Source organism: Bombus vancouverensis, chromosome 2 (assembly GCF_051014615.1).
Source record: "Bombus vancouverensis nearcticus chromosome 2, iyBomVanc1_principal, whole genome shotgun sequence".
Classification (NCBI taxonomy): Eukaryota; Metazoa; Arthropoda; class Insecta; order Hymenoptera; family Apidae; genus Bombus; species Bombus vancouverensis.
In genome coordinates, this window is record NC_134912.1 from 5,241,882 (window position 1) to 5,263,909 (window position 22,028).

At 38.8% G+C, this 22,028-nt stretch overlaps 1 protein-coding gene across 5 annotated transcripts in view; it reads left to right on the forward strand.

Annotated features, from left to right (window-relative positions):
• LOC117161565 (Sox box protein 15) overlaps window positions 1-22,028 on the forward strand; it is a 70,203-nt gene that overhangs the window by 21,392 nt on the left and 26,783 nt on the right. For all 5 annotated transcript variants that reach the window (XM_033343197.2, XM_033343198.2, XM_076627567.1 and 2 more), the window contains exons 3-4: window positions 8,754-8,937; window positions 11,369-11,639. In XM_033343197.2, the coding sequence (XP_033199088.1) occupies window positions 8,754-8,937; window positions 11,369-11,639 (455 nt within the window). The remainder of the gene's footprint in view (window positions 1-8,753; window positions 8,938-11,368; window positions 11,640-22,028) is intronic.

Consider the following 22,028-nt stretch of genomic DNA (forward strand, 5'->3'; position numbering starts at 1 on the left):
ATGTTATCCATTTGATGTCAATGTTATTACTTTTTTATTTAGTCTGCAAATGTGTAATAATTATGTATACAAAATATAGCTTAAACGTTACAAACGCTCTAACATTGCCAACTTTAGCAAGAAAACCTAACACAATGGACTTTTCTACTTTCCCAAATTTTTTCAGGGTACAACCATTTATTGTATATCCTCGAACGTCATGCGACTTCATTTAAATTTATCATTGTTAAATGCTATTTCATAAATTTTATTCAATTGTTTACACAGTCTGCGAATTCGGAGAAAGATTGGCGATTTGAAAGATCGATAACCGCAAGGCTAAGCAGCAAGTTCGGCCAGTTTATACGTGAAATTCATTGAAATATTTCGATGAAAAATCCTGCGAAAAAAATATTGTCGTATCATGGAAATCATCGAACCCATAAACCGTAAACAATAGACGAGAAGAGTGGCAAACAAACGTATATTACGTATCTACGTCGGCCGGTATGCGCTTAGCTGCTGTGATCGCCGTGGCTCGGCGCGTTCGAGGCCGGTGCGCGCCGTTGCGTCGAGTAATGCAAGGGTGTGTTCGGTCGTCGCGATTATTTGAATAAAATGCGCCACTACGTCAGCCGTCAGGCGTCCGCGACTCGAAAGCTTTCTCTACTTCTCCGCGACCCGATAGGGGGGAATAATTTACTCCGGAGGAACAACAAGTGTGTCGTTGACGGAGGCCTCGTTCCTCTCGTCTCTCTTTCTCTTTATCTCTCGGCTAACCACACGAGCTTCACTCCCCGTGTCCGTGCCGGTGCTGCGTACCGAACCGTGCACACACGGGTTTTCTCTGTTTCGCCGAGATTCATGAGCCTCGACGGACGTGCCGATTTAGAGGATCGTTCGTTCCTTCGTACGTTCGTGTGTCCTTTGTCTCGTGCGCCACGCTGCCGCACTTTCTGGCCGCCTTTTGCTCGACTTTTGCGCCCGGACAAATATCTGGCTCGACCGGCGCGGCTCGTAATTCCTCCGGGTGACATACTGGTCAGAAAAGAAGTTTCTTGGATATATAATTACGCTCGAAGGGAAGAGTTCTGTCGAGTAAGTATCGGTAAGGTTAGAGAAACTTTAGTAGCTCGAACGTGAAGCTTTATGGTTTATGGTTAAGTTTACGAAGGAAAGATTTCTGTCGTGTAAGTATCGGTAAAGTTAGAGGAACTTCGCTAGGTTTAAGGTGAAGCTTCAAGGATTCTGATCAAATTATTAGAATCGTGGAATACTTTTAAGAAGAAAATTTTCTTTGGGCATAGTTCTTTGGCTCTGTAATTACGCTCGAAGAAAAGATCTCTGGCGAGTAGGTAAGGTTAAAGTAACTTTATTAGATTGAAGATGAAGGCTTATGGTTTATGGATGAGTTCGTGGTTAGTAGAATGGAGGAATATTTTGTAAGAAGGAAATTTTGTTTGCAGAAAGTTCTTTGGATTTACAATTACGGTAGAAGGAAGTATTTCGTCCGTTAAGTCGTTTTGTCGTGTCAGTATCTGTTCGATGAAACTGGATAAACTCTATCTGTATATTAGGTCGAAGATGAAGCTCTAAGGATTATGACTTACTTCGTGGTTAGGAGAATCGGGAAAGATTTTTGAGAAGAAAAGTTTTCGTCGCGTTGGTATTAGCTGGATGATCTTTAGTAAATTAAGTTTAGTAGATTAAGTTAGATTAGTTAGAAGATTAAGAGCGTAATATTTAAATTCAGCGTCGATGGGATGGATGGACTATTTCCTAAAAAGGACAAGTTTTCGTCAAATTAATATCGGTTGGTTCGGTTAGTTCAACTTCAATAGATAGTAAGTGAAGATTCAGATTTGGAATTGGTAGAGTAGAAGGATTGCTTAAAAAAGAAATTATTTTCGAATAAGATGAGTTAGTGTAACCTTCAGCATATTGGTAGTCTAGGTTCAAGGTCGTTAAAGGTAAAGAATTACGTTGAACTTCGACAGTGAGGGCAGTCTCATGGATAAGAAAATAAAAAGGAAGAATTTAATGATAAAGACGCGTGAGAAGCGACTGATACTGCTTATTGATATCGTAGAACTTCAGACATCCATCTTGCTTACGAATTAGTCGCATAGAGAAGTTTTTGTTCCACAATTCTTCTACACACTTCGTGACACGTTTTAAAGACATAATCTTCATCTAATCAAAGCATCTACAACAAGCGAAACCAAACATCTGCAAATGCAACGTTAACATACAGATTTTAGGAATAGATTCCCCTAAATGTCTATTAGCAAGTTCAATCCTCTAATAATAGGTATAATACACAATTGTTCAATACAATTACATACAGTCATTAATTCCATTTTATCTCGTTTCGACACCTGTTTCATCGCACGCGCTCTAACAATGCAACGATCTGACACACAAAGAATTCATAGACCATTATAAACGCGAGGAGCTGCTGAACTATTTGTTTCTTGTCGGCCGACAAGAGGAATCGCCGAGGTATTTAATCAAGAAACTTCATTCAGACGAAATCTCGTGTCAGCCCAGCGAAAGCTGGTATTTGCAATTTAAAAGAACGAAAGTCGTCTGCATATTATAATCACCATTAAAATGTGCGATTCACGTTTACACGGAGGCCTTCGACGACACCGACAGGATTAATATTTCCGATACGACACAGGCTCATTGCATTTGCAGTTGGAAACTGCTTCCTCTACTCTTGGTACAATCACCCTATATGAATCATTAAAGAAACAATGCTGAAGGCAGTGGCGTATCTATCATATGCGTGGGTGGTGCAGCTGCACCGACGCGGCTTGAACCTGAGGAATCTTGACCGTGAGTTTTTGCAGTTTTTCGTTGCTGGCGTACGTCCTACTTGAAATTCAACCTTCTTTTTTACAAGTCTTGGTAACACTTTTAATTATGACCTTGCTGTATTGTTGCGGTGCTTCTACGTCACTTTCTTTCTTGCTGCAGTAAAATTATTATGTGTACCAGTATTCCCTTCAACTGTGGAATCTTGAACGAATTTCGAAGCTTTTTGTAATTAGATATTTCTCTTTTGTATCATTAATTATGTCGTTATAAATACGCCGTTTTTCAATTAATCACGAAACGGTCCGCGCATTTTTGGTATTCTAATTTATAATTACGACGAAGAGGATTTTTAATGCTTTAATTCTGCTGCGTTCCTTGTGTCATTTTTGACCGAGTCGATAGAAAATTGTTCAAACTCGAAAGAAATACGAAAGGATCGCTATTGCGATTGTTATATGTGAAAAGAAGTCAAGGATAACAGTAGGGTTAAGAAAAACTTTCTACGAAATATTTGTATCGAACTTTGCAAATTGCTTATCGAGAGAAAAACATGGTTGGATCGAAAATAATGCAAGAAATTATATATACTATATACCTATATATACAAGGAAACCTTGTCCATGTCTCTTGGAATTTTTCTAAGTCTTCGTGCCTGAAGTATCTGGAATCACCTCTGTTTCGAACATTACGAATAAAGCTAAAAGTTTACATAAATAGTCGTACATAGTTATATCATATAGAAAATACATAAAAACGAATGACTTTATTATCACGGATTTAATAGTTACACCTTGCGTTTGTGATATACGAGGCACTTTGGCAGCTTTGAAATTCAGCCGTGGGAAATAAATTTTATTTAGATATTAAACATCTGTTCAGTGGATATTGAGACAAGAATCGTGTAGGTAGTGTACGCTTACCTTAATCGTATAGAAATGTAGCGTAATTTTAGCATGTTATTTATGTCTTTTAACTAGCTGTTGAAGAAGGAAACAATTTACACAATCAAAGGCGAAATATATTCATCATTGAGCAATAATGTATTCTTTTTTACGCATCGTTCTTTCGTCAGATTTGTATGGCTACCGAGGAGAAATCCCGTTGCACATATTTTTATAAATCATACCAAGAAAAGAAACATAATTAAACAGGAGAAGAATAAATAAGGTTTCGAATAGATATTCTACATTTTCATCGTAAAATTATGTGTACTACAAACGAAGATTAAAGAAAGAAAAAGACAGAAGAGTAATTTATTATCATTCTCATATCACTAAAACTTCTTCTTATTTGCTTTTTTAATTAGAAGAATATTTCTGCCATCCTGTCGAACATTTCAAAAATGTTTTTTCCAACATTAGTCGTACTGTTTCTTACATAACTTCGTCGATTTATTACCCATTTTTAAAAGGCTTATATCTTTACACTTAGCAGGTTCACTGTTCACTGTTCACCTTTGCGACACTGTTCAACACATTGTTTCACCTTGGCCATAAAAATATCCAACCAAAATATAAAAACAAAGAGACAACTGTTCAGTCACTAAAGTGACATCATGATAAAGGAATCGACGAAATTGTCGAATCCGTGTCATGAACTTCAAAATTTCTTTCTTCGGAAAAGAAAAAATGACTGAATATAAGAGAACAAGGAGAAAGATACGAATAGAGTGAAAATAAGACCTCGGTCGTTGACTTGGCGTCCCACGCCAAAACGACCCCTCTCCGGGACATCGATCGTTGGTCTGGTTGCGACGCGTTATTAAACGACACCTCGTATCGATCTCGTTTATCGATGCTATATGGCTCAGTCCGTTCGGAACAGTAGCTGCGGCGTGGCGCGCGTTTCGAGCAGAAACAGCCGGGGAAGCGTGTGCCGTGGCCGAGAGGAATACTAGCAAAAACCGTCTCTACTAGCCGGCGAACTTTATTGAATGAAAATGCCGCTACGTTTTTGCCCCCGTCTCAGCATCTCTCGCGGACCGAATGAAACAATGGCCATTATGTGGAACACTCGCGTGTCCATATACATATATGCATGCGCTCGCGTATGTATTACGTGTTTTTTTAAATTTATACACAGATGCGAACACATCTAAACACGCATAAGGGACAAACACCGCGCATGTACACGCAACTTTAGCGTATCGTATTGTATAAATGAACGAATGTCTATTAATACGTATTTATATGTATATATACATACCTATATACAGTCGGGGGCAGAAATAAGTGGACAGGTAGTGGAAGTGATTACCGATGAAGTTTAGTCGAATTAGTAATAACGTTATATATTTAGTTTATATTTATTATACAGCCTTATAGTACGTAGATTAATTAGTAGTGAGTAGCACTCGATAGAACAATTTTTGTACTCATAGATACGATCAGATTTTCGTTGTCTATAAAACTGCTTGCTTTTCTCCACTTTCTATCTTCCGCTTTACGTCTTATTGTATTAAAAACGTAAGATATTAGAATTGCAAAAAGATATATTGTTATATAGTGAAGAAAACTCCGCTAAAAACGAAATTGTGCATTTTTCAATCAGTTAGGTGATACAAAAATTGTATCGAAGAGGAGGGAGTCCATCATTTCTTAAAATATTCTTCAGCGATCTAACATGTATATTCTAGCCATTGCTTTAGCTAAAAACCAAGCACAAGGACATTTTTCAATTTGTTTCGTCCCGAGAGGTAGGAATCGTAGAAATCCTGTCGCATGGAACATATTAAAGAGCGAATATTTACATTTCCGCCTGAACAAACCGTGTACAAGGAAACTTCATTGATACCTATTTCTACTACCAATCTACTTATTTCAGTCGCCGACTGTATATAAATGTAGGCACGGCACGGAGACAGCTGTTGCTACTATTATATCCAGCGCGGTCGCATTATGCCTTAAGGACAATCGTGGGAATTCCATTAAGTGGCCTTGAATGGTTCATTCATGTCGATCAACTCTTTTCCTAACGGGGTTGACAGATCAATCGGGCTGCACGGGCACGAGCAACCGATTCACCGGGCATTTCTCTTACCGCAGCGAGTTGCTCTTCAGCCTCGTGGACGGCCACGACGACGAAACAGAGACGCCAAAGTCAATTACCTCGCGTATATACGAATGCCGGCGTGTACGAATCGATCTCTTGTTTTCTTGGCCGACGAGGCGACCGCGCTCTCGTTTGCCCCCGGTATCGAACGGATCGAGAATGGTATTCCAACCGCGTCGTGCGGAACTCGTCCTTGTCTTCGCCCCCTATCCACAGACGAGAGACGGACGCGCCGGACAATCGGAATAATTGACTTTTGCTTTTAATCGGAATATGTATTCCGCGGAGTCAGTTCCAAACACGGCTACTTTATATCGCGTGACAAAGCCAGGATGAAAAAGCTGAACAGTCGGCGTGCGACGCACGATTTGTGATTCGATTATGAGCATGGCTTTTGGCGCGGACAAATTTGTCGGCGTTTCGTCAGGTTTTTTAGCGCGGGAACGAAGAAACATGATGGATCGAATGTGACTTTGGCGATTGTTAAGCGAGTTTTATAGTCGTCTTCCGTATCTTCGCATGTCTTTTACGAATGATTAATATGTGATACGATGTTGGATATTGGCTATTAGATTGGCTAATATTTATCGATTTTCGTCTTTTCTTTTTCTCGGTTCTTTCGATTTGCAGACATTAGTGGTTATCGTCTGCGTGTACTTGGGTGTTTTCTGGTATGAAATTAGGAAGATGAATGGAAAAATTCAATCTATACAGTTTCCAGCGAAAGGTAAAACGTGAATTGTAGAGAATCGGTGGTGTCCCCTTTTGGCCTCTCGGCACAATTTTTCTTTCACTTTTTCTTCGTTTTTTTGGTTTCTTCTTACATTTACATTTTGTTCTCTGTATACTTTCATACGACATATGAAGAGCACACACCAGAACATGAATAAGTTTACTATTTTTCTAGCTTTCACATCGCTCGATGATTAAAAAGGAGTATTTTAATATGAAATAATCGGGGACGATAGATACGCATAATTAATATTATAATTAATGTAAATTAGATTAAATGTCGAAGAAGCTGGCCAAGATGCATATTTAATCGCAGAATCAAATGGAAAGACAATTTCTATATGGAATTGGTTGACTCTTTTTTTAAAAACAGCGAGAAGTATGACTTGTGCTTTTCACACTGTGGACTTCGTATCTTTTCCTTCCGTCAGTCGTTTTTATCTTCGTTCTTACCTTTTCCCTTGAGTTACTTTACTTTTTTGTTCCGTGTATTTCTTCTGTTCTTTGGAACGCACCGCGGTGCATTTAATCAAATTTAGTTATCGCGGCAAAAGAGTTTAGAGGTAGAGATCGAAGAAGGTAATTGGTACAATGTTTAATGAGGAGAGATGCCCGTGGAAAAGATCGGTCGCATTGTTTACCGATAAAGAAAGCCGAGTGAATATTCCTCATTCAGATTGGCGCTGCTTTTGATCCCAAGTTGAGATGGACTCGCGTTTTCTGGAATGAAGTTTTAATTACCGCTTCCTTTGCACTTGTACTCGTTTCTTCCTGGGTCAACACTTCAATTATAATTTAATGACGTGAGAAGTATTATTAATTCATCGAAATTAGCAAGAAATTCGAATCTACAACGCGGTAGCAGGTGCTTCTACAAGGCGTATTATAAGTAGCTGCGATTGCTTTTCTTATTTATTTCTAATACATTATGCTTATTACTGTTTTATTATTAATACGATATATTAGCTATTAATTCTTTTATATAGCGTTCTATACGCATAATTGATTCTAAGTTTAAAGTCTCGCATTATACCGTACCGGTTAATCACTGTGCAAATAGAATTCGAAAAGCTAACTGTCGAGTCTAGTGAAAGAAACGAAATTATTCCGTATACCGTAAGTTATAGACTATATTGAAGAAAGAAATTAGAGAAATATATTCTACATCGAAGATTCTGTTTGATATGCCTTTATATTTACAGCTTGCGAATACGTCGAATTAATATTTTCAGTTACTACCGTTGATTTATCTCTTCTGCAAAATTCATAAATTCTCTTGATCGAAACTTTATCATTTTGTCGATCTTTCTCAAATTTGTATCTGTAGGAAAAATTTAGAAATGAAAATGACAATAGTAATTTTGCCAAGTACGAAATATTAAAAGAATAGATCAAAAATGGTAATAATAAAAACGATAGAACTTAACCGAACTGAAACGATTTAATAGTTAATAGAAAATAATCTAGATATTTATGCATTTATGTAGAATTTATATGTACAAAAAATATATATATACATACAAAGGTAGATAAAAAAAAAATACATGAATACGAAATATACAAAAAATCATATTATGCATAAGTACATATATACACGTATGTAATATGCAAAAATATGTGAAATATATAATAGGCATAGCAAGTAAAGCATCTGTTATATGATATTTAAACGATAAAACAAATCTCGAATCAGGATTTATTTTTCTACTCTTATGCACAAACATTCAAATTTGCATAAACGTCCGCAGTCTAGTCATAAGAGTAAAAAAAAAAAAAAAAATGTAATTTAAATTTCCGTATGCATAGCATTTTTTCATGTATGTTATTGCCTAAGGTACTCTAAGGTCAAAATCTATACGACGTCGCATCACTCGACCGCGTCGAGTTTTACACGGTCCATAAAAGAAGTTTATCGATATAAAATAATTCCCGGTCGCTTTCAACATCGAGATTTATCGGAGAAAAGCAGCCTGTACACCGTGATGTGCATGTTCACATGACAAACAAGTCATTCGTTGAAGCGAAACGATACACGACCGCGTTATTTCATCGGTACTATTGCGCGCGAACTCGCACCGGATGCGTAGCGATTTTACCGTTAATCAAAAGCCGCCTGTGTATGTTATAAACGGTACTAATGATTAATAAATTCGCTTTTGGATTTATAGGATGCTGGATAATTATGACAGGGGTGAGGTGACACCACCACCGGTCAGCAGTTATGGCGGATCCCCTGGACTCTTGGCACTTCATTCCTCGCTTTATGCGACTCCTACGTCGAGGGCCTACGACATCGAGTCGAACATCGACGGCAACGACAGTTCCATGCCCATTGACACCCAAATCATTTCGGTACGTTTAGGTTCGGTCGATCCAGCACGGACAGGAGAGACCGTTCCTTTGGAAATAGGCTCGCATATTTTTCATTTACGGAACGCTGTTTCACCTCGAACGTGACACGCGCACACCTACGTTCTCACTATTTTATAGCGTTCCTCGGGTTAAGCCGGCTTCACACCACGGTTTATGGTTTGACGCATATGCTAACGTTATAACTGCCAAACTTTAATATTCCTCTAAATATATTACTTGTAAATGATACGTTCGTATATTCACAGCAGAAGTTTTAACGTGCACTTAAATATATTGTGTCTATGTACATACATGTATAATTAAGATTACAGTAGTATGATGGAAAAGAATGGATATACGTTTATGCTTGGTTTATGACACACCTTCGAAATCGTTAATTTTAATATATCTGAAAAAGTGGATTACAAAAAGTGTACACTATGCATATGCCATTGTGCATATACAGCACACGTGTACTTTAAATACACGTGACATAGAAATTTCTAAACATTCAGCATTATTCATTATTTCACTGAATATTAAATACGCGTCATTTAATGACGTATGAATTGCTCGCTAAGTATTCGCGTACAACTACCAATGTACGTAAGCAATGTGCGTTTATTAATTAAATAATGCTATATCGATATACATTACGATTTCGTAAAAGCATGACGCAGTTGAAGAAATTAGATTCTTCAGCAAGTCGGTTTGAAATAAATCGGTTCAAGTAAATAGTTAATTATTTCACCAGTTCGAAATAGGAAAATTTCTTTATTCTACAACGTACGTAATGTTCTTTGAGCCATGGCATTGTTCTTGTTAAGGAATTATAACAAATATATTACTAGAACAATACCTACAGCTCTGTTTTTGAATTAAATTTGCAGATATTTCAAAATTGACATACTTTGAAACATGTCGTTAGCCCAGTGAATCAACGATATGTAATTGCGAGTGAAACAACGAATATTTGGCATTCGGAATACAAAGGACGTGTGGAGCTGGCTTTACTCGCAACTCGAAGAGAAATGATACGAAAAGGAAATAGTCTCGACCGTAACCATTCGGAATTGTTTTACCTGTTTTACTCAACCTGAAGTTATAAAAGATGATTTGTATCTATCTACATTTTGTTCGATTGATTTAAACGAAAAAATTCATATCAGTTACGGTTTTTAAAGAAATATTAAGAATTTATAATATACGTACGTCGTATATCGATTCGTACAACAATGTATTTCTTACAATAGGAGTTGCACAAAAGTAAAGTCGATGGACTCCATCGGTGTTAGTTATATACTTGATTTCTAAAGAGTTAAGCGGTAATCGTGTATTCTGATATTAGAATTAAGACATTTTCAGAAAATAGAGACTTTCGTTGAATATTCTTAAAATTCATATGCATCTCTTATTTATACTACGTTTCTCTTATTTTTCTGCCTTCTTATGGCGACCTAGCAATTGTAACACAGACATCATATGGTCTCACGAAGGCTCAATATTTATCACCGTATCCTACGTTCATTAAGTTATCAGCCGTTATTATCGCCCGGTTGCGTGCATTATTCATTTTCATTATATTACAATGCCGATTCTAACGAGAGTCTGGCAACCTTTGAACAACAGCTTTTACTCGGCAACAATACCAGGTACACCGCGTTCGAGTGGCGTTCATTAGCTGCCCGATTAATATCTCCCAGTAATTACGTATTAATGGAATCGGAAAATATCGAGCGCGACTTTCACCCGTTTTCGTTAATAAGCGCGTAATTATCGGGAAGAATCGATCCATGGATCATTTTCGTTGATTCTCTGACTGATTGCACGTTCAGATTGAAATCAGGAAATTGTGGACCTTAACTGAAGAATGGCAAAGAGAAGTTGGATTTAAAATTTGAAAGGTGGAATTTGTAAACAATAATTTGGAAATTGGCAACCTAGATGCCAACTACGAGCGAGAATCAAGAATCGAGTATCGATAGAATTATTAATTAATAGTCGGCGGATTTTTATGCACGTGCAATTTAAAATTGCAGATGTGCAAGATATATACATATGTAAAAATGTATAAAGTATTCAGAATAGCGTAATCGTTGTAATTAGATTTGGGAAATTTAAAAATACACAGAATGCACATAATATTCATGTAAAATTATGCAAAGTATCAAAATCATAGTATTCGTTATAGTATTTGCTTAGTAGATGAAACGAGTCTCTGTATGCATTTCCTTTTACCTTCCTCAGATATATTTATAAAAATACGAATTTACGCAAATATCACAATTATAAAATAGTGCAATTAATATCGGTAATCGAGAATCGATGACTACCGATCCAAGATCGAGAATGAAAGACCACGAGTTGAAGGTTAAATGCTGAAGTTTAAAAAATACAAATCGAATATGAGAAATCGGAAATGGATTTTCAGATACCAGGAATGTTGAGCGGCCCAGTGCAACAGCGACTCGAGGACATGTCCTGGTTGGCTTCCGGTCCGTCGCTGGAGTATCAACAAGGCATCTCGCCGATTCCCGCGGGAGTGAAGATGTGCCATCCAGGCAGCACGGCCCAGAGAAGCCTGAAGGAGCAACGGATACGTCGCCCGATGAACGCGTTCATGGTCTGGGCAAAGGTCGAGCGCAAGAAATTGGCCGACGAGAATCCTGATCTCCACAACGCCGATCTCAGCAAGATGCTCGGTAAGTTCACGTTCGACGTTCGGAAAATTTTCTTCCGACTTCTTGCTTTCGATACACGAAACTCGTCTTTTCCAGACAAATATTTCACGAATTGTATCTCACCGTGAATATATTTAAAACAAAAACATTACGAATAAGTAAAGTTTCAAGTGTTCAAAATTCTTCTAACAATTTCAAGTTTTGGCATTTATTTTATTGCTCATAATGGGGCACATTTTATCGAATAATTTTATCGAAGGAAAAATATTACTCATTTAATTCTTGAATGTACGGTGTTGCCATTTGGCAACAAAGGTATCTATATTTTTCAATATAGAGACAAATGTTTTCGGATGGATTTACATTACTAAGGTATGAAGTATCAGCGTAAGCTGAATAGATAGGCCGTCTGTTTGCAAACTATGCCATTTTTTATTTTATTCTCTTATTATCTTTATAACCTGAGTATTTTAGCCATTAGTTTGTGTCTTTTTTATATATGAAACATTTAGTATTATGCTACGGTGTTTTAGAAATTGTGCTATACAACCAGTAAAATAACTAATTATTGCAATTTTGTAAATATCTAATTCACTTATATATTTTACATATGTTATAATTTCTTTTCGCACGTGAAAGATATAAAAAACATTAAGCTAATTTTCCAAATTATTTTTCTATAATTTTCTATATGAAATAACAACAAAGTGTTTTTTTATATTTGAAAATTCGCCCATTTAAAGCCTTTCGATATTTTAACAATTACTAGTTTTCTCTAAAGCTTCATCGGCACTCGTAGCATGTGGGCGCCAAGATATTCAAGTTTTCATTTTTAGCAAACAATTTCTCTTGTCTCTTTTTAATCACAAGAATAAAACTGTTTCGCGTAGGGAATCGTTAAAGACTCGATTGAATTCGACGAATCATTGGATATAATAATAAATCATTAAATTGGTATTAATTCGTTTGAGAACATTCTGAGACATATACAGAAAGAATTTAGAAAGGCGTTGCCTTTGTATCGAACGTTCCAATCCTTCCTGCATACCGCAATAAAGGCATAATTAATTACTTTCGAGATAACGGATCAAAGAGAAAAGTTGAAATCACAATCTCATATATTATACGCGTATAAACAAATAAATAAACAAATAAACTCGGACAGAAAGCCGCTGATATTTCCATTGTTCGACTTGACGATCGAATGACGCTTAATAAAGTGGGTTAATGAATTATTAATAAAGCGAAGAAGCGCGTTCCGAATAAAGACAGAAGCGTCAACGAAGCTGTAGAAAAACCTTTTTCACTTGGAAAGGGGTCTTATTCCCAGACAGTTCTGGGAATAAGAAAGTCGGAAAAGTCTCTTCGTGTACCGCTGTTATTATTAATTTAATTACTCGTCACGTGTTCAACGTGAATGGTGGTACGAACTGGCAGAGAAAACGCAGGCGATAATCGCGAATTTTCTTTGTCACGAAACGTTTTCGTTTACTTCCGTTTATTTCATCAGAAGACACCTTCGTTTCGAATGAAAAATATATGTATATTACAAATCATTCAACGAAAAAATGCAAGATAATTACAAACAGGGAAAAGATATGAAAGTTCAATGAAAATATATTGTAAAATTACAAGTATACCAATTACAAGTATATTGGTACTATGAAAGAAATTGATGTCGATTCGAATACTTGTAGATATTTTTGAATATATCGTGAATATGTCATAAATATGTTGTCTGTCTTATACGAAACATTCTTAAATTTCGTTATCATTGTTGTGAGACACGACTATCGTGATTATATTGGTATAATTTGAAACAAATATTAACGTGTATATGAAAGATGTTTACATTACATTTTGCAAACATCACGAAAGTGCTTAAACGTTACATTAATAAATTTCAATATTCTCAGTAGAACCATATCTAATTCTTAACGGGTATATGTTATTCATCTTGCATGCTAATTTGTTATCGAATATATGTTTACAATGAATCTCGGAATTTCTATTTACATTTCCAGATTAGTTACGCCCTTTGCCAATATAATCATGATATGTCACTGCAGCGTTAAATGTGAAATCTTTCATATAACGGATAATGTGTATGCAATAGTAGTTTTCATCTACTTTCGTGATTCACTATATATACATATGTATAGATCCACATTAGTGATTGATAGTTTTAATGTTAAACGTAAAACACTTTTTCCTTATTTTGTATTCCATATTTTTTCGTGGATACTGTAATAACAAATAAATCTTAGATAACAATAAGCACGCGATAAATACATATTAACAAATTAAGTTGTAGTAGTAAAAAGTGTACTAACATCTAAAAACAATAATGAAATTGTAATAGCAACTGTAAGTTGGACAAAGATCGAGGTTCTACGTCTTTATTCATATTCCGGTGGCTGATTTAATTAAACATAGTGAAGGAACACGAGTTCGAGTCAAATCCTTGGGGTCGGCTATTTCCCTTGGTCGTAAGTACGAAGTTTTATGCCCATCGGAGAAAATTACAAAGATATCGAGTAGCGCAATTTAATACGTCGTAAATTCACCGTTGCGACTCGACGCATGCTCGCTTCCTTACGTAGGTGCCAACGTAGTGCATTAATATTAAAAGGCATATGCGCGATTGGAAGTCAAGAGGTTGTACCTTCCATCGTCGTCGCTATTTTTCGATTAAAGCTTCTCCTCGAAAACAAACGACACGTGCGTCTTGATGCTTTCCGCCAACAACTTGTTTAAAACTTGAATTACAAACGTGGAATGAATAATTTACCTTCGCTATCCGAGAATCTATAAAGCGTTAAGGTTGCTTTTACGCTGTTTGTTACAAAATGATTTCTATTGATTCTCCCTTCAATCGTTACTCGCGATGAATGTATAAAAGATACAATTTTTTTTTTAATCATCGCGATCCTTTTATATCAATAAGTAACGCACGTGTCTAGTAGAAAAGATAATTCATTTATTTTTGGTCATTTCTTTCTCGTGTTTTGATATAAAATTATATTTGTAATTTACTTGCTGACACTTGTTAATATAATATTCGCTGATAATAGATCTTTGGTAAAATCGTGGAAGAAACGCGTAATTTACATTCCCTCCATAGCGTAAGCCGTTGATAGGTGTTAATGTCACTTCACAGCTTAGAATTCAAAATCTTTTACAGTCGTGTATGTTTATTGACTTTAGTACAGACGTACAAATTGCACTTTTATGCATAAAGACTGTCTTGCACGGTTGCCTTAACATATTTATTTACGATATTTCATACGATTATTCTTTAGAAGCCTATTCAATATACAGTACAGTACAATATACGGAATACATTCGTCCGATCCGAGCTTGCAGTAAATTTTGATTGTCCCTTTTATTTAATCGATAACTCGGGTATAGATAAAGTCCGTCTTCTTGATGTCTCGCTGCCATAAACATGATTAATTTCGACATTCCACATTTTGCGCTATCAAACATTCGTAACAAATTATTATTGGTTACAAAAATATAAAAGAACAGCCGAGTCAGAGACAGTTGTCGAGGACAGCATTTTCATTATGAAGCAATTCATATGATCGAATATGGCTTGGACAATAAACGTTTAAAGCCCCGATGAAAGCTTTAGGCCATGGTTACAGTGGATGCGTATTCAGACAAAGTGACATTCTGACGAATGAAACACCGCAAGACTACAATGCGTATACTCGTAAAAATCTACATACATATTTGATTACATTGACGTATTAAATTCATCGGAATATCAATTCTGAATACGCATCCAGCGTGACCATAGTTTCGCTCGAATCGAAGTCGCATCGTTCGAAATGCGCTGGTATCCGTACCGCGCCAAAACGTGGCGCGCCTAAAAGAGGGCCGGTGCTGATCGAGAGGGCTTGTCCCGGTACCCAGCAATCTGTCAGCGTCTGCGGCCGCGCGTTATATCGTGGGTAGGTACACCTTGAATTATCGGCAATTGGCATCCGCAACGTTACAGGCATTCGAACGAGCGTCGTGCAGAAAATTGTAAACTCCGCTCGTGTGTAAGCCACCTACCCGCGCCCGTTTCACCACGGCCATTCGCGCGTGTCTTCGTACGCGGCACACGCGTCTCCTCTTCTTCCACCCCTCCATCAACCGCTCCTTTTTCTTCGTCTCGATCCTCCATCCCTATCAATTTCTTCTGCCTCTTTATCTCTTTCTTCTCTCTTCGCCGTTACTCTCCCTCTTTCCCTCTTTTCTATCATTTCACGCGCGAGAGAAACGCGTAAATCAGCTGCATGTCGTGGCGCGCGCCAAGCTTATCTTTGTCGCGCGCGCGCGCCCGCAGAACCAAGGAAAACCCTGTGATGGAGAGTCGGAGCCGATCGATCGATCGAACATTAGGCGCGCGATGTTATTGGCATGACGCGGCTTCGATTACTATGCGCGTCGAGTGTTTGCCGCCCCCACTTTTCCTCGTCTTTTTTTCCAGACATCCTACATATTCATGCGCGCGTGCTGTGTGTCGATCCGTCCGTCTGTCCGTCCATCCGTTAGCCCATCCGTACCCCAGCACGGAGCCGTGGTTTGCGCGAGCGAGCCTGTTTTATGTCCGAGTTATGCACGTGGACGCGCGTCCTCCTCCTCCTTTTGCTTCTTCTTCGTCGTCTTCTTCGTCTTCTTCTTCTTCGCCTCTTCTTCCTCATATTGTTGCTCCTTCTGGCCAAAGTGTGTGCGTACGTATTCCTCGAGGATACACGAGCGCACGCGTCCCGACGGGCGCACACCGGCTCACCTACCGCGGCCCTACGCCGTGTTTTCTTCTGTAGTTGGCGAGAAGCAGCCGATAGAGGGGCGCGTTCCTATGTACTCGCGTACACACACGTCCATCATGCATCTGTGTGGGCCTTATATCCGGTGGAACGCGTGCCCGCGCATCTTTATTAATCATTCCCTAACCGTTAACCCCTCTTTACCGCTCGTATGTCAACAGTGGAAATCGACGCGACCGCGCCGAGTCGCCTCGTTTCGAGATTCACCGATGGAATTTCAAGAAGTCGCTGACACCTCGTTCGCCAAGGATTATGTGCAGGGGGTTGGTGGACGGTAGCCACGTCACAGTCACGGGGTTACAGTTCAGAAGGTTTCTTTTGCTTGTTTCGTTAGGAGAATGATGGTTCGTGAATTAAATAGCGCAGGAGAAAAATGAATCGATGAAAGGTGAATGTATTTGGTAGAACGTGACGGAGTAGTTGTTGAATTTTTGTAGATTTATTGGATTTTTGGGATTGCAGGTAGAATCGAGCGATTTCACAGTGAGGAACTTATATAATAAAGAGTAGGTATAGAATTATGGTGATGATACCATATGGTATGAAATTGTTAAACGATACTATGTACGACAAGATGCAATGTGTTATTACAAATCTCCTCTGAAATGTTACAAAATGATTGAATACGCGTAAACGAAAAGATAGGTACTATTACGAGAACAAGAATAAAACAAACGTGCAATTTTAACTTAAGGACAAAATCATTTCTATGAGAGACATTTTTGGTAATCGAACTAACGTATCTTTGAACGAGCAGCATATTTAGATCCAAGTAAGGAATATATGATTAAACAATTCTCTTTATGATTGCTAATTGTCCAGATTAGCGAAATAAAACATAATCACGTTTACAAACATAGGAAAATCAAATAACGGAACGAGAAAATAATTGGAGCGATAATTTTAGATTGTATTGTACCGTGTGATTTTCGCGAATCGTTATACATACGCGCTTCACGTGACTTGTTATGAAAGATTCTGCCATTTCTTAATTCGTTCCCCAAGATAACGTTATAAATATATACAGTACACATTTTCACTTTCTGTGATAAAACTGATTTATTAAGGAATAAAAACTCAGGGAAATACGTACGAGCAAAAACTAACTCCTACTTCGTCGACAATCACCGTCGAATGTTTTCAAGGCGAAATCCACCTAATCGTCCCTGCACGAGAGACAGACAAGAAAGCCCGTCGTTTTCTACGTATCCACCGGTATACGGTCGAATACTTTGTACCTGAGTCAACGAAGATCTACTTTCATCGCTGCTTGCGAAATTGTTCGGCTACGTAGGAGTTTCACGGGAGGAAGCGTGTTCGATTGTAGTACGTAACCTCCACTCCCATCGATGCTCTTTACTCCGCCATCAATCTCGACCGTCCCGATTATGACGGAATAAACGCGTCGACCTAATCGACCGCTTTTAGCTCGTCCATCATCATCATCATTACCGTCATCGTCCACGCTACGAATATCATTGTCAATCGTAAAAACCCTCGGGAGTCTCTTTTCCAAGAGATAGTTTTTTATCCATCCGGCGGCAGAAGTATCCCCCAAAAAAGAGAACTTCACCTCCGTTTCACGGAGATGCAGGTAGAGCCACTTGGGAGATCCCGCGGGAGATACCGGCTCCCGGTAAACTCCATAATTCAGGAATCGGTGTACACCGACCATAAATTTCGCCTGGTGCCACGGGCGTTAATCTTCGTTAATTCTATCGTTAATCAGTCACGGGGTTTACCAGCTTACCGAGGGAAGAAGAAGAGAGAAGAATGCGAGTAAAGGGGCTAAACGAAAGTGAGAGGACGAAATAATAGATTTAGATTTTAGTTTTATTAAAAATTGATAGACATATTTATATCATTGAAATGTCGGCAAGCAGAATAGAACCAGACAGAATAGAACTGAAATAGAATTTCAGCAAGAGTTAGGTTTATTTACTCTTATTCGAACTTCTTACTATCGACAGTACGTTATACATAGAATGTATTTTGGTTTCGCTTGATCTTTGTTCTTCCATCAGGAAGAACTTACTTTTGTCTAAAAAGCAGTTTCTCGTGTGGAATAGAAGTTGTTGTTGCATAAACTTTGGGAAAATTATAGTGCCTTTTGCGTTCCATCGCATCGATGAATCAAATTTTCGCTAAACCCAAAATAAAATTATACAGTATCTTTCAAAGCAAGACACTCTTACTGTATAAAATTTCGAAAGTCGAAAGAAAGTTATTGCTTCTATTAATTAAAAAGATTCTCAAACATGCCTCATTCGGAGTCGACGTACGACTCGATACAATTTTATATTTTCAAGCCCAATTTACTTTGCCGGTATTGCAAGAATATTATCGATACATTAAACTGTAAATGGTATTTTGGTCTTATCGATATGTACCAGCGACGTCGTCCACGGTAGCACTTCTAGGACAAGGGGAGAGGTGGAACAAAGGGGTTGCCGTACGAACGCGAATCCTTTGGAAAGGGCCGAACGTGCGCATGTTCGTTGTTCGCGCGAGCGGCCGGAGAACGCGAAGAAGGAGAACCACGGCGCGGCGTGTCGTAGACGGCGTCGTTTATACGGGCCGCGCGACGCCACTGTCGCAAGACCACCTACGACAAATGTGGCAGCCTGCAAATAATACCGGGCGTGTTGTACCACCAACGACAGAAGAGATAGAGGCCTCTAACTGCCAGCACGGTATCGTGGTTTAGTGCCTCTGATTACCTGCGCCCCCTCCCTCCACCCCCTTCCGCTCAACTCCTCCCCCGCGATGTGCCAGTCCAAGTGGCCATGCGCTCCGGCTCGCGCTCGCAACAACACCACGCAACAGAAAGTCGCCTCTTCTTCTTCTTTCTTCTCATTCTCCGTTTTCCTTCTTTCTCTCTTCCTCTTTGTCTCGCTTAAACGTATATACACGTCGTTCCTTCTATTTCGTTCTGTTTCGTTGGCAGGATCGTACGAGAGAGAAAGAGAAAAACCTCCTGCCGAACGCGTGAGATTCGCGGCCTGGATAGGCTCTAAACGACGGATCAGGACGTACAGTATCTCACAATAATGGCGCACGGTGGAAGGCACCCGATAAGGTCGGCCTCGTTGCTAGATTTAAGGGACGGCGCGAGCGGCCCGTAGCGAACGTTCCGAACGGCGATTGAGAATTATTGGTCCGTATACGGACCACGCGTGTATGTATATACGTGTATACATGTAAACGTACGTACTTCTGCGTTCATATGTATGTACATCGTGATATGTGTATACATATGTACACTGGTGTATGTACGTATTTGCACGTGTTGTGTGTGTGTATTTATAGATATGTATGCGTATATGTATGTACGCGATAGTATATATGTGGTTGGTCGTGGCGGCGCTGCCTTTCGAGAGCGTCATTATTGTACGATGCTGTACGTTCACCGGGCCGATTCGTTCTGTGAATCACGGGCGTCGTTCGCCGTTGCAACGACGAAAAATCGCCGGACAAAAGGCGTTTTCTGTCCGGGGCCGACTCGTTATACCCGGGGCAAACGATCGGTTTTGATAAGCGGCACGGGTGGGCGTACGATGTTCCCTTAATCGTCGGAAACGGGACGGCCTGATTGTTATTGGATTATTTATTCAGTCGTGTTTTGATCGACGGAGACCATACGATTGACACGATGGCCCGAGGAATCGGTATAATTGCAGGTGAAAGCCAGGGGCCGGGCTAAGAACTCGTTGCCGCGTGATTTGTAGATTTTTTGTCTGCCATTGTAAGCTAAGAATTTCTGTAAAAATTGGCCAGAGTTTATTGGTTCAGTGATTGACTGAGGTGATCCGGTGGTGACGAATAAACGGTTGTGTTAATTACCGCTAGATGACGCTGGTCTTTATCGTAATGCGGCGCAGCCAATCACGATTAAGAACAAATGGCGAGAGTAATAGCATAATAGGTCCCTGGCGTGGAACCAATCGAGGCGGAAGGAACAAGGTGATGGATTATCAGTAGTTACGATTTTTTGAAATTAAAAAATTGTTTTATGACGGTCGTGAAAGAGATTTCAAAGGAAGATAATACTTCTGTTGCGTTTATGTTGTACTATGCTTTTGATGTTGAAACAAATGTGCTTAGAAATTTACCTGGAATATAAATATTTCTATATGACGCTAGACAGAAGCCTTTGTGTATAGAACTCGACAAATTGGAAACAACTTGATACATGATGCTTTGATGCTTTGCTTCATCTTATTTCCAAACCATAACGATTTCCGTATTTTAACGAGACTTCTATGAGAAGTGCTCGAAACCACTTTTGACTTGAACGTAATATCAATAATCGAGTTATGGTGTCGGTACATTAGATTAGGTAATTGATCTTTCTTTAAAAGAGCAAAACAATAATTTACCTCCTGCAAATCTAATTTACAATTTTAGTTTAGTGCCTACGGTTATTAATAGTTAGCTGTGACTTATTTTAATGGCGCAATTTGTCTATGTGTCAAGAAGTCTAGGTACTTACATATCTAGCATTGAACACAAATAGTTTAGTTAGAACGCAAATAGTTAAAATTACATGATCTCAAATTTCTCATCAGATGTCGAATATCAGGTAAAAAATATTCAAGTCCAATATTAGTACACGTGTTTTTATACAAAATAATACAATACCTCTACTAAAAAAAAAAAGAAAAAAAAAATACAGAGCACAGTTAAACAAGACAGCACAACTTTGAATAATAAAAATCACAAATCAGAATGTGTAATTTACAGTCATTAGTACAATTTTTCTCCTTGCTTTTTCTTTTTATTTCCTATTGCTTATGAGTTTGTACACTGGCTATTATAAAAAACACAATACAACACAAAAAATGACAAACTTCCCTTTCCACTTCGAACTTACCGTATGCCTGAGTTCCAAGAAGGAAGTGTATTCGACTACTATTTTATCTACCAATTTTACCTATTGAATAAAAAGGCGGCTCGCGAAAAAGAAGATGGCGAGAAACGTATCCTGCGAGTGACTTCTCCAGAGTGGCCCACGAAACGATAACAATCTTAGCGTGAATAATTATCAGGAATCGCCGGAGCGTCGATGACCTTTAGTTGGCGGTGGGCTTGCGAAATAGACTGTAACGAAAAGTTTGCGCGCCGCCGATTGAAATTAACGTGTACGCGTGCGCGCTGGTGATGCGTAAGAATCGTTTGAACTCCGCAGCAAAGGCCTACTTTTCTTCCATGTATACACCTATAAATAAGTACACTTAGAATATACAGATATGTATACATATAGATACACATAGTTACACCTTACGTGTACGTGTACTTAGATACACCTCTTTCTCGATAGCATCCTCCTCCACCTCGTTCGCTAACTTCTTCTTCCTCCTTCTCCTGCGCTTCTCGTCTCGTCTCCTTTGGCTGGTTCTGGAACAATAGCACCTCGGCTACACGGTGGATGAACTTCTGAGGCTAGGAATCGGCTCTGCCCACTCTGTGAATTTCGTTTCCGTAAAAATGGCCATAGAGAAAAGAGGTCGGCCGATCTAAAAGGCAACCTACATCCCGTGCGGCGAGGTAAACGTACTTAAAGTACAGGCCTCGATAATGCATCGTT